This window comes from Castor canadensis, chromosome 6 (assembly GCF_047511655.1).
Source record: "Castor canadensis chromosome 6, mCasCan1.hap1v2, whole genome shotgun sequence".
In the NCBI taxonomy this organism is placed as follows: Eukaryota; Metazoa; Chordata; class Mammalia; order Rodentia; family Castoridae; genus Castor; species Castor canadensis.
Genome location: NC_133391.1, coordinates 164,973,278 through 164,986,943, shown reverse-complemented (window position 1 = coordinate 164,986,943; position 13,666 = coordinate 164,973,278). Strand labels below are relative to the sequence as shown.

Here is a 13,666-nt window from a genome sequence, read left to right as displayed (position 1 = left end):
GGCTTCCACGCTCCTCCCCAAGTATAGCAGAACTTTTCCCTCTAGAGGCTGGAGACTGGGGTGCATGTGTAACCCATACCTGAAGAAAAAAAAAGCAGTAGTGGTCAGTGATGTACATGGGCAAATGAACATGAATGTTTATAGGATGGAATTCACTAGAAATGCTGCCAAAACACCACCAGTAATTATTACAAAATGACCTAAATCAAATCTAAAGCACTAACTTACGAAAATGGAACAGGTTGAGCAGATTGAAATTTCCAGAATCAGAAGAGATTAGTTATAATAAAGTGTCAATCTTCATTGAATGGTATAGTCTTTAAAGCAAATTTTAAATGTATTAACCTCCCCATCCCTCAGAGATCAGAGAAATAGCCCAGCCTCTGTCCAGAGGCCTCATGGGATCCACTCATACAGAAGATTCTTGAAGCACACTGAGTGAAAAGCAGGGTAACTGGGCAGAGAGGATTTTCCCAACTCATGGGAGAATGGGCAGGTCAAATGTAATACCCCTAAATAATCCTAACAAAAGAATTGGATTGCTGTATCATCAAGATACGGCAAGAGCAGAACATTACAAAAGGAACTGGAGCCTGGTTAGATCCATGACATCAGTACGCTCCACTGTCCGAGGCAACACCCAGCAGCACTGAAGAGAACTGTGCTGAACACACTCTTAGATGCCAGGGGTGGCCAGCTCACAGCCTAGAGTGACACTTGTGCCCAGCTGTCATTCTGAAACTTAAGTGAAGCTGACCTGTCACCAAGTCCTCGGAAGCACAGAGGACAGAGGTGATGTTTGTCTGTATGGACACAATCAGGCTGCCTGAAGTGACCAAGTGACGTGAGTAGACTCAAGTCTAGGAACTCATACTTGCCGTCTCTCATGCACACTCACACATGCTTGCTGAGGACATGGTGGTTAGTGATGCAAACAGTCGTGTCTGTGATTGCCCCCATGCTTGCTGCTACCCAGTGGACCAAGGGACTGAAATTGCTGGAGGAAGCCTTGCTGGGACATATCATGTGTGGGACAGAAGATTGGGACTTGTGATGTGTCAATGATCCAATTTATTTATCTAACTAATTAGAATCCTCTAGGATCCCCTTATATGCACTTGGAGAAGTATACTTGCAGCAAGCTTCATATGTACCATGTACGAAACCTACCCTGAAAACCACAGTGGTGATATTAAGAAGCTGAAAACTGATGGTGTGAAAAATGAACATGTGAAGATCAATGTGTCCTCTGCCAAGTCCAGTAAGGACAGCTCTGCAAGACAGAAGTCTGATGAGCAGGACTGTGGAGGAAGTCCTGGACAAGAAGGAATGGGAAAACATGGGCAAAAGAGGAATAAGTGTGGAGATGACAAGATAGCTACCTGAAGTGTAGAGGGAGCTAGAGAGGAAGGGAAGTGGGCAGATGGGCTTGGTCAGTGGAGCTCCCACGGTCAAGGTGAAGATGCTGTTGGGCTCCCACTGAATTTTAAACAGACTGATGCCCTATAGCCCAGCACTTGTCACAGGTTTGAGGTCTTCATGGCAGACTGTGTCATCTACCAACTCAAAATAACACTTGTGCCCTTTGAATTTCAAACCATTATAATTCTGAATCTGATATAACCATCAAAAACATGTTAGACTGTGTTCTGGGGGGACCTACTGTCTCAGTGGTGAGGATGTTCCAGTGAGGGCTCTATATGCTGACCTGAGCTGGCATTCAGTGACAGAGTAGTCCCAGACTCTATTCTCCTGGGGCTGACAGTGTAGTGGAGGAGGCAGATGCACTTATCAGACAATGATCCAGAGGATGTCTACTGCCAGACTATAATGCACGTCAGGACAAAGTGTGGTACTGAAGGGGAAGGAGAGCATCTCATCTTTGCTGGGTGCTGTTGAAGCTGGAACCTCCAGTCTGAATAGAAGTAGAAGAGCAGGAGGAAAGTGGGGAAACTGAGACAGTATTTCTTCCTGGGCAGAGGGAGCAGCTGTGCAAAGAATCCTGGGGAAGGGACTCGGAGCTGTGGTGGGAACCACAGAGCAAGGGAAGGATAGGATGGGGCTGAGGCTGGAGAGGTGCAGAGTCTATGGGTTTTTTGCACCTTGTGGGCTAAGGTCAGGATTTGGGCTTTTCATCAAGGACACCAAGAAGCTATTTTTAAAGCAGGTTTTAAGTGGGGTGAGGTGGTCAGAAAATTGCTGGATGAAGATCACTGTGGCCACAGTGGGGATGACAGGAGCCAGGCAGCTGGGCGCAAGCCAGTGAGGAGACTTCTCAGCACTCCAGACTGGAAGGGTGACCCTCAGACTGGGGGACTTTAGCGGAGATGGGCAGACTGTCTAGGATTAAAAATCTAAAGACTTGGGGATAAAAGTAGTACTGTTGATTTACTTAACAAAAAGCTTGATGTAAAAGATCCTTAATTCAGGCTCAGGGTACCTTTGAAGGACTTGAGTGGAAATGACACAGAGGGATTTGAAATCCCTTGTCCAGAGCTCTGAGGAGAAGCTACAGAAATTTAAAAGGGGATTATAGCCATGTTATAGATGTTATAAACCTAGGATATTGCATCATCTGTTTTTCACTGCTATAACAAAATGCCCAAGGGAGGGGAGTTTATTTAACTCCAGTTTTGTAGGCTAAAACTCTAAACGGTATGGCGCAGACTCTGGTGAGACCCTTCCCTGCGGTGGTTGCATTACTTCATGGTTGATGCAATAGTGGGAGTGTGTATAGTAGGAAAAGATCACAGCTTGAAAACAGGAAGCCAGAGAGACTGGGATCCCACAGTCTCTTTGAAGACATCCTTCAATGACCTAAAAACTTCCCGCTAGGTCCCACTGAGGACCACATGAAACTTTGGGGATCAAACCACAACCGGGCCATAGTGGCTATGAATTAGATTCTCCATGGATGGAACAGACTGAGGAGTGTTTCAGAACTGAGGGAGTAGTTCACAGAGTGAAGGGCTGCAAAGACAGGCAATGAGATGGTAGAAACCACCTCCCAGATGTAATGGCATAAAGTAATTAGTAAGAACTATCCATGAGCTGACCAAAGAAAAGCAAGCCTTGGGTAGGGAACCAAAAGAAAAAGGAGTGAAAAAATGGAAGCAGTGAGTGAAAACCACTCTTCTAAGATGTTTGGCTATGAGGTATTAAGAGAGAATTATAGCTGAAGGGGCAGGTGGGATCCCCTTGCTGTTGTGTTTGCAGAAATCTGAGCATGCTTGCATGCCCAGAGAAATGGTCCAAGGAGAGTGAAGGGTCACTGAGAAAGAACCAATCAATAAGATTCCTAAGGAAGCAGGCTAAGCCAGCACCCAAGGTACAGGTGGAGGAAGTGATGGTGGATAGGAAGACAGACACCTGTTTCCCTGTAACAAGGTTAAGAGGAGATGACAACAAGATTTGAAGATAAACTTGCAGGTTTGATGGCCTGAAGTCGAAGAACTTCGGTCATCTGTTGGGAAGCGTGTGGTAGAGGGGAGAGAGGTTCAGAAATAATTCCCAGGGTCCAACCAAGGTGAGTGAGGTCATTTCGCACTCAGGGTTTAGTCACAAATCCTGTTGTATAGGTTTCTGAAAGAAGTGTTTACTACTTTGGGGGGCAGGTGAAGAGGGGATAAAGCATTTTCTCATTGATGATTACTCACTATTTATGCCAAGGTGGCAGTTCAAAGTATTTTGCACAGGATCTATTCATGAATTACCAAACTAGGTAACCAACAAATGCTTTCAGGTAATGAGAAGAATGAAGCCTGGGGTGGGAGGATGGAGGTATGGCTCAAGTGGTACAGTGCCTGCTTTGCAAACACAAAGTCCCAAGTTCAAATTGCAGCCCTATCTAAAAAATTAAAAAAAAAAATGAAAACTGGGGTAGGAGGAGAGAAGCTTAAGAACAAAAATGGAGCCAAGAGTTAGTGGTTCACACCTGTAATCCTAGCAATTTGGGAGGCTGAGATTGGGAGACTTGTGGTTTGAGGCCAGCCCAGGCAAAAAAGTTCACGAGATTCCATCTCCACGAATATCTTGTTGTAGTGGTGTGACCAGATGCCTGTCATCCCAAGCTACACAGGAGGCTGATATTGGGAGGATCATGGTTCTAGGCCAGTCCAGGCCAAAAAAAAGATTCCATCTTAATAGAAAAAATCTGGGCATGGTGGCACACATCTGTCATCCCAGTGGGAAGCATCCAGGCCAGCCTGGACAAAAAGTGACCTATAAAACAGATCCTTTTAGTGGGTGAGTATTAGTGGGAAGGGGAGGGTGAATGGAGGGGATAAAGGAGGGTAAATATGGTTGATGTATTTTATATATTTGAATGAAATGGAACAATGAAATCTGTTGAAATCATTTTGGCGGGTGGGGGGGATGGAGAATGATGGTGTACCTTGAAAGCATATACAGAAATATCACAAAGAATCCCCCAACCCCCATACAACTAATTTATGCTAATAAAAATGTGTTTAAACAAGTTTCAGACCACCTTGGGCTATATAATGAGACCCTATCTAAAAAAAAGCAAAATAAAATAAGATAAAAACATAGATCTAAAAGAAAAAAAGCAAGACCCTATCTCCAAAGGGCTGGAGTGAAAATGGCTGGAGGCATGGCTCATGCAGTAGAGCGCTTGGCTAGCAAGCACAAAGCCCTGAGTTCAAATCCCAGTACCACTCCCTCCCCTCTACCCCTCTTTCCGCCAAAAAAAGAAATTTATTTCCCCAACCAAATTGTGGCAGGCACTCAAACAACAAGGTTTAAAATAACAGTGCCATCAGAAGCAGCTCAAGGACAGATGGCATCTGAACTCAGCCTGCCTCACTCCTACTAACCAGATCTGTTTATTCCAACAAGCAAGGATCAGGTTGAAAACCGAGCAAGAAAATGACTGTGGGCGTACTGGCAAAGCATTTTTCAGGTTTTTTTTTTTCTTCTGCCCTTGGATGGTTACTATATTTATCAGGCAAAGTTAAGTGCTTTCTTCTTTTCTCTCTTTCTTTTTAAAATAACATACATCTACAAATGTTTACTAAGTTGCAAATGCAACATTTGAGATGAGAGGTGTTTCCTTCATTACAAATTAAAGGATTAGTGTGAAAAGGCAGCTTAGTTCATCTCTCAAAGAATGCTGAAAATAAGACTGGGACAAAACTCTTATAATGCTGCAAGAAAATTAACAAAGATATATCAAAGAATGATGTTAACTAGTATTTAGGCATGCACACACGTGTGTTAGCAGGAATTAATTTAAATTACTTTTAATAGTGATCCAAGGAGTAAGTGCAGTTAATTTGCAAGTTTAATTCTTGGTCTTTAGGGAGGTAAATCTAAGTTCAGCAGCAGATTATTTCAAAGAGTGGCTAAAAGATGAGGTGTGGCCAGACACAGTGGCTCATGCCTGTGATCCCAGCTACACAGGAGGGAGGATCGTGGTCCAGGCTGGCCTGGGCAAAAACATGAGATACTACCTGAAAAATAACAAAAGCAAAGGGCTAGGGGTATGGCTCAAGTGGTAGAGGACTTGCCTAGCAAGTACAAGGCTCTGAGTTCAAATCCTAGTACCACCCACCACCACCAAAAAAAAAGGATGAGTGTGTACAAGAAGGGCAAAAGCATGGGAATGCTGGTAGAGGAAAGCAGAATTTAAGTGCACTTAGAGCTCAAGGTCTAAGATAGGAATGAAATCTAAGTTTTTGCTGAAGTTTTTCTTGGCATCCTTGGTGGGTGGAAAAAGAAAGGAAGAACTGGAAGCCAGTGTCACTGCCAGACCTTCGAGAACTAGCCCTGCAGAAGGGTAAATGCTGGCCTTTTCAGACAGATGAATCACTTCTGGGTTCTTCTTAAATGTAGGAATTGACATGTGACTGACTATTCTTCGTGGCACCTGCACAAGAACCAGTGTTTAAGAAACGTTCCTGAGTGTGCACTGTGGAATGGAGTGACAGACTGTACTTTGTTGGGCCACACGGGATACTTTGTCAAAGGCACAGCAACTCCATGACCAGCTCAAATGTAGCAGGCCTGACTTAACATTTCATATGCATGCTCTTTAAAATTAATGGTTAAAGCCTCAGACACTACATTTAAATCCATACACCCCTCAAAACTAGCACAACTATATATATATATATATATATATATATATATATATATATACACACACACACACACACACTTTGGTCACAAGATATCTCCTTTTCCATTCATTTAAAAAGCATTCACCAGAATCCATAACTGGTATGAGTTGAATACAGGGAGCAGCACACAGCACATGATGCTAAGTGTGTCACCAGTCAGCTCTGTATATCCAGTGGGTCATTCACCAGAAGGCCACTCTGAGTAGCTCCAACTGACTCACGGGGCCATCATTACCTGAGCAATGACGTCTGAGATTGAGGCACATCCCACCAGGAAACTGTATTTGTGTTTCAAGAGGATGCCAGCATGGGTCCATGCCTGCCAGAAAGAAAAGAGTTTGCCATGAGATACACCATTGGATTATATTATTTCTCCTCATTATGATTTATTGGCTGTTCTTTATTTTTCTCCATACTGGGGATGGAGCTCAGGGCCTCAGGTTTGCTAGGCAAGTAGTCTGTCAGTTGGGCCACGCCCCCAGTCCTTTTGCTTTTAGTTTGCTTTTCAGACAGGTTCTCCTATCCAGGGCTGGCCTAGGACTGTCTCTTCCTGTCTGTACCTTCAGAGTAGCTAGGACCACAGACAAATGCCACTATGCCTGGCATTACTAGCTATTCCTGCAATATACTGTATGCTTCCAAAATTCTTAGCTGTGTAGGTTTGCTAAGTCTTCAGTAAGCAAAATTAACTTGCTCTTATGGCTAGCTCCACATGAGGGTTTTAAGTGGAATGAGTGACTATTATACTTCTTTAGAAGCAACTGTATGCACTAGTGTGCTGGTTAGCTTTGTATGCCTGACAGGAAGCTGATTGAATAGCAAGAGTAGAGGAACAAGATCTTTCACACAGAAATGGTTTCTCCTAGGAAGTGTGTTATAATGAGGGCTCTAATATGATTACTGAAGTCACCGCAGTTCTCACTGACTGATTAGGGTTCTGCTATTTTCTTCTCTTTCGGTTTTGGCAAGATTTAGTCTTGATTTTTTGTCTTCAAGGGAAGTTAAGAGGAAGGCTGGACAATGGGAGCAGGCAACCCAAAGTCTAGAGATAGCAGGTGTGGAGGTCTGAAGTTCATGAAAGGATCTGTGTAAGGATCATTCTTACTTTTAAGGCCAATCTGGACTACTGAAATAACCTTTCATCTGAGCTAAACATGGTCACATGAGTATGACTGATCCCTAGGTCAAGTCTTCTGATAGCACCTGCTGTGTCCACTTCCTTCCTCAGCTCAGAGGTCCCAAGGTGCCAAGTGTTAAAAGAAGTGCAAACTGTACATGACATGTGCACACAGCACCTTGTGGGCTGTCTCATCTGCTAGCCATCTGGATAATAAGCTCTGTGGTTTAGAACATTGTCCCTCCAAACAACACATCGGGGCCTGGTTATGTGTGAGTGTAGGTGGGAGAGGAGAACAGTGATCTGCTCTTTAAAAATGATTGCTATTTTGGTTTTTATTAGCTGAATCTTACTGTTATATTAAGGTCTTTAGGAGACTACATAGATAAAACATGAAAGAAAGGATATAATCACCTCTGCTATATAATGTATACATCAAGGATCCCTTCTTCAAAATGCCGGGACTACAAGTATTTCAGATTTTGAATTTCTTTGGATTTTGGAATACATGCATATATATAATAAGATATCTTGTGGCTGGGACCCATGTCTAAACACAAAATTCATCTATGTTTTGTATACACTTTATACACATAGCTTGAAGGTTAATTCTATACAATATGTAAAAATCTTTTGTGCGTGAAACATAGCTTCGCATATGTTGGATGTAGAATTTCCTAGTTGTGGTGTTATGTTAGTGCTCAAAGAAGTTCTGGAAGCTGGACACTGCTATTTCATGCCTGCAATCCTACCTACTCAGGAGGCAGAGATCAGGAGGATCATGGTTTGAAGCCAGCCCTGGGCAAATAGTTCGCGAGACCCTATATCTAAAAAAACCCATCGCAATAAAGGGCTGGTGGAATGTCTCAAGGTGTAGCCCTGAGTTCAAACCCCAGTACTGCAACAACAACAACAAAACAAAAGTTCTGGATTTTGGAGCTCTTAGAAGTCTGGATTTTCAATGAACCAATAAAGAAGTGGGCAACTGAACTAAACAGAACTTTTTCAAAGGAAAAACTCCAAATGGCCAAAAAAACACATGAAAAAATGTTCACCATCCCTGGCCATAAAGAAAATGCAAATCAAAACCACACTAAGATACCACTGCATTCCTGTTATAATAGCTACCATCAAAAACACCACCAACAACAAACGTTGGTGAGGATGTGGAGAAAAAGGAACCCTCATACACTGCTGGTGGGAATGCAAGCTAATACAACCACTTTGGAAACAATATGGAGGCTTCTTAAAAAACCTTAAACCTAGATCTGCCATATGATCCCACTCCTGGGGATATACCCAAAGGAATGCGACTCAGGTTACTCCAGAGGCACCTGCACACCCATGTTTATTGCAGCACTATTCACAATAGCCAAGCTATGGAAACAGCCAAGATGCCCCACTACCAACAAATGGATTAAGAAAATGTGGTATTTATACACAACAGAATTTTAGTCAGCCACAAAGAAGAATGACATTTTGTCATTCTCAAGTAAATGGACAGAACTGGAGAACATCATCTTAAGCAAAGTTAGCCAGGCTCAGAAGGCCAAAAATCATATGTTCTCCCTCATATGCAGATTATAGACCTAAAACAAGTGCAGTAATATCACTGGACATGGGTCACACGCTAAGGGGAGAATGCGCACGGGAGGAATAGGGAAAGGGAAGGAAACCTAAAACTTGAAAGTGGTTGATGTGCCCACTGTAGAGGAGTGAATAAGGTAATCTTAAACAGGCGGAGACCACTATGGGAAGGGGACTAGGAAGCAGTGAAGAGGTCTGGAAGATATGAACCAATGTGTGTTGTAATACACGTGTGTATGGAAACGACACTAGGAATCTCTCTGTATAACTATCTTTATCTCAAACTAGCAAAAACAATATGTCTTTCTCATTATCTGTTATGTTTTCTCTTAAACAAAATTGGAGAAGAGGGCAGAACAAGTTCTGTCTGGAAGCGAGGGGGTTGGAGGAGGACTGGGGGCGAGGGGCAATGGGCAAACAATGTATACACAAATGAATAATGTATAAACAATTAAAAAAAATGAAAGAATGGGGAAAGAAGCCCACAGGAAAAAAAACCGAAGTGTGGATTTTGGACTAAGGAGGCTCAGTCTACACTGAATTTTAGAAACTCTCTTGTAGCAAATTAAAATACAGCTGAAAGGCAGTAAGACAGGGTGTTCGAAGAGTTAGCAACTCACTTTTACTAACAGTCCTGAGTTCCCAGAATTCACCGTATAATTACAATTCTCTGTGTTTAGAGTCCTATTTCCAGTTCAGAGAAGGACAGAAATTAGAGCAATATCACAGCCTCAGTCTAGGGAGTTAGGCCTTAACTCTTTCAGGATGGGAAGAAGTTCACTTCATTAAGTTCTCTGAAAAGTGACTGACGAATGGATTAAGAAAATGTGGTATCTATACACAATGGAATTTTATGCAGCCATGAAGAAGAACGAAATGTTATCATTCGCTGGTAAATGGATGGAATTGGAGAACATCATTCTCAGTGAGGTTAGCCTGGCCCAAAAGACCAAAAATCGTATGTTCTTCCTCATATGTGGACATTAGATCAAGGGCAAACACAACAAGGGAATTGGACTATGAGCACATGATAAAAGCGAGAGCACACAAGGGAGGGGTGAGGATAGGTAAGACACCTAAAAAACTAGCTAGCATTTGTTGCCCTTAACGCAGAGAAACTAAAGCAGATACCTTAAAGCAACTGAGGTCAATAGGAAAAGGGGAACAGGTACTAGAGAAAAGGTTAGATCAAAAAGAATTAACCTAGAAGGTAACACCCACGCACAGGAAATCAATGTGAGTCAATGCCCTGTATGGCTATCCTTATCTCAACCAGCAAAAACCCTTGTTCCTTCCTATTATTGCTTATACTCTCTCTACAACAAAATTAGAAATAAGGGCAAAATAGTTTCTGCTGGGTATTGAGGGGGGGAGCGGGAGGGGGTGGAGTGGGTGGTAAGGGAGGGGGTGGGGGCAGGGGGGAGAAATGAACCAAGCCTTGTATGCACATATGAATAATAAAACAATTAAAAAAAAAGAGTAAATGGGAGTTTAACACTCAGATATTAATGTAATCCTGTAAATTAGGAAACAAATAAAAACATCATACTGTCAAAAAAAGAACATCGATTATATTTCTATCTACATGAAAATAGAAAATATAAGAACATCAAATAACAGTTTGAGAATAAATAAAAAGACACTAATTTTCTATGCAGAAAATTACAAAAGTAATCCTAAATAGATACACCAAGTATTTGAATTAAAAAATTTAATATAATAAAGATGTCAATACAATCAAATGAAAATGCTACCATTTTGTTGTAAAAACTGACAAGCTGATATATATAGAAATGCAAAAGGTGAGGAATAGTGAAAGCAATCTTAAAGAGTAACAATAAAGGTAGATGACATATGGCCAGATATCAAGATATACCAAAAGGTGATATAAGTTAAGATACCATTGTAGTGTCTCAAAGATAGAAAAACCATCCCACTTTCATAGGGTCACCTGATTCACAGCAAAGATTAAACTTCAATGCAGTGGAAAATCATCTTCTCAATAAAAGGTCCTTGGTAACCTAAATACATATACATAGATGGGATTACATCCCAATAAGCCCACTGTTAAGTTGAAAATATTGTAATTTGTTGGCCCAGTGATCCTGCCATACACAGCAATCTACAAAGGCCTTTCATGATGCCTAATTCATATAAAATATAGCTTATCATGTATCTTCTAAATGTTTGTAAATGGAAAAATAAGGCTTTTTGAAACTATCCCAAGAATGGGGGAGGGGGATAAAGAACGATGGGGGGTGAATTCAACTATGATATATTGTGAGAACTTTTATAACTATCACAATGTACCCCCAGCAAAACAATAATAAAAATAAAATAAAATAGAAAAAATATTTCTAATACTCTGGATACATGGAAAATTGTATGTCATCATGTAAAAAAAAAAAAGCATCAGGCTCCCTGTAGGCCAATGTGGACTGTGGGGAAGCTGGCTCCATGATTGCAGCTTCTTTGCCCTTTTCTTTTCCCTGAGTTACCTGTGTCAGCCACTAGAGGAAACCTAGCTGGTACCAAGTAAGAGAAAGAAAATCCAAGAGCACGTGTTTCAGACAACCTAATTCTCCCACCCACAGTGATATCATAACAATTAAGAACAAGGACCTTTGTGTCACAACTGGGAGTTTAATATTAAAGACTGTCTTGTAGATTAGTTGAAAGCCATCAGAGAATCACTGAGGCTGTGCCAATAATCTAACAAAAGGTCAAAGGTCAATTTAAGACTGTTGACCTGGTGGGAATGATCATATGTATTTTTACCTTGCCTCATTCCTTTAAGGGTTTGGGGCTGTGGCCTCACCTCAATGGAGATCCACTTACACATGAAACTTGAGAATTACAAGATTATGTAGACCAGAATATTCTAAAGTCTCCCTCCAGGGCTCAGTCACAGAGCACCTGCTTAGCATGCAGGAAGTGGGTTTGATTCTCTAGGATCACAATAAAAAAAAACCAAAAATTCTCACATTGAAGTCTTCTTCCAAGAGTAATTTAAATATAGCCCAAAGAGTTTATTTTCTAGTATTATATGTCGTTGGGTGTTAAGGGTGTTTATATCTATATACAGGTGAAAAGAAAAAAACATTGTCTTCAAGATCACTCACAAAGAATTTATGGAGATGAATAGTCCTTATCTAATGTAGTAAGGCTGGTTATTAAAGTAATGGAATCTTTTCAGTAGTTCAGGAAATTCTTATTCTAAAACTTTGGGTGCTTACACTATATGGGTGGTTAGCTTATCAGAAAGCTATTCTATCTGGGTGCTGGTGGCTCACATCTATAATTCTAGCTACTTGGGAGGCTGAGATTGGGAAGATCATAGTTTGAGGCCAGCCTGAGTAAAAAGCAAGACCCTACTCCCAAAATAAGTAAAGCGAAATGGACAGGAGGTGTGGCTCCAGTGGTAGAGCACCTGTTTTGTCAGTGCAAAGCCTCGAGATCAAACAAACAAACAAACAAACAAACAAAAAAAGCCAGGCATGTTGTAAAGGCCTGTAATCCCAGCATTTAGAGGCAGAGGCAGGAGGATCACAAGTTCAAGGCCAGTCTGGGCTACATTGAAAGATGCATTGCAAGATCCTGTCTCAAGAAACAACAAAAAAACCCCAAACCAAAACAACAATGATAACAACAAAAAAGGAATCACCATTTTATAGCAATCTCACTTTGGGTGTATATCCAAAAGAACTAAAAGCAGGGACTCAAACATATTTGTTTGCTCATGTTCATATGGGTATTGAGTATGATAGTCAAATGTAGCAGCAATGCAAAGGATTGGCTAGGCAAAATGTACTGTACCTATGCAATAGAATAGTATTTAGCTTTCAAAAGGAATGAAATTCTGACATGCATGCTGCAACATGGATACAACATTGAAGATATTATGTAAAATGAAATCAGGTAGTCACTAAAGAACAAACACAGACTGATGTCTCTCCTATGAGGTATCAAATGCAGTCAAAGTCATGGAGACAGAAGTAGAAGTGTGGTTTCCAGAGGCTGTGGAAGGGGGAAGTGGTTAACTGATACAGAGTTTCAGTTTTGCAAAGTAAGAACAGCCCTGAAGACTGTACACAAACATGAATGTTCATCATACCATTAAACTACCCACAGAAAAATGGTTAAAATGGCAAATTTTATGTTACATACATTTTACCATGACAAAGAAAATCCAGTGGTGTCCTCTACTTACCATGGCATCCATGAAAGGGAAGGCAGCTAGATACAGGAAGGCCCGTCTTGTTTTGCTCCCCACGGACTCGTCCACATGGTGCAGTTTGTTGATAATGTAGTAGCCTAAGTCACTATATGCTGCACAGGATCAAAAACACACATGGGAATATTTAGAAAAAGGTATTTTATAGGCTTTTTAGTCTAAAAACCTTAAAAAAAAATCTATAACCTCATCCCTCTACCCAGAGAGGGTCACCAGCTATCACTCTGGATTTTGGTTCTAATTGCTCAGTTCTGTATGGATGTGGGGGAAGGGGGTAAGTGTGTGAATTTTAACATGACAATAAGACTGACTACATATGGTTTGTAAGCATGACCATCTCTCTGTGGTATGTTTCTACATTTTAAGTCACTGAATTTGTAGGTTTACTTAGTATTAGCTTACTCAATCTCCTATTGTTGTGCATTTGTAATACCAGCTAAGAATGCTTAGCTGGGCACCGGTGGCTCATGCCTGAAATCCTAGCTACTTGGGAGGCTGAAATTGGGAGGATTGCTTGTGGTTCAAGGCCAGCCTGGGCGAATATTTCTCGAGACCCCATCTCTAAGATAACCAGAGCAAAATGGACTG

General features: G+C 41.4%; 1 protein-coding gene across 2 annotated transcripts in view; it reads right to left on the bottom strand.

The window, feature by feature from the left end:
- Positions 1 to 13,666, bottom strand: part of Ankh (ANKH inorganic pyrophosphate transport regulator) — a 134,758-nt gene that overhangs the window by 32,494 nt on the left and 88,598 nt on the right. For both annotated transcript variants that reach the window (XM_074077711.1, XM_020157837.2), the window contains exons 3-4: positions 13,055 to 13,173; positions 6,376 to 6,459 (exon numbers count right to left, since the gene is read on the bottom strand). In XM_074077711.1, coding sequence (XP_073933812.1) covers positions 6,376 to 6,459; positions 13,055 to 13,173 — 203 coding nt within the window. The remainder of the gene's footprint in view (positions 1 to 6,375; positions 6,460 to 13,054; positions 13,174 to 13,666) is intronic.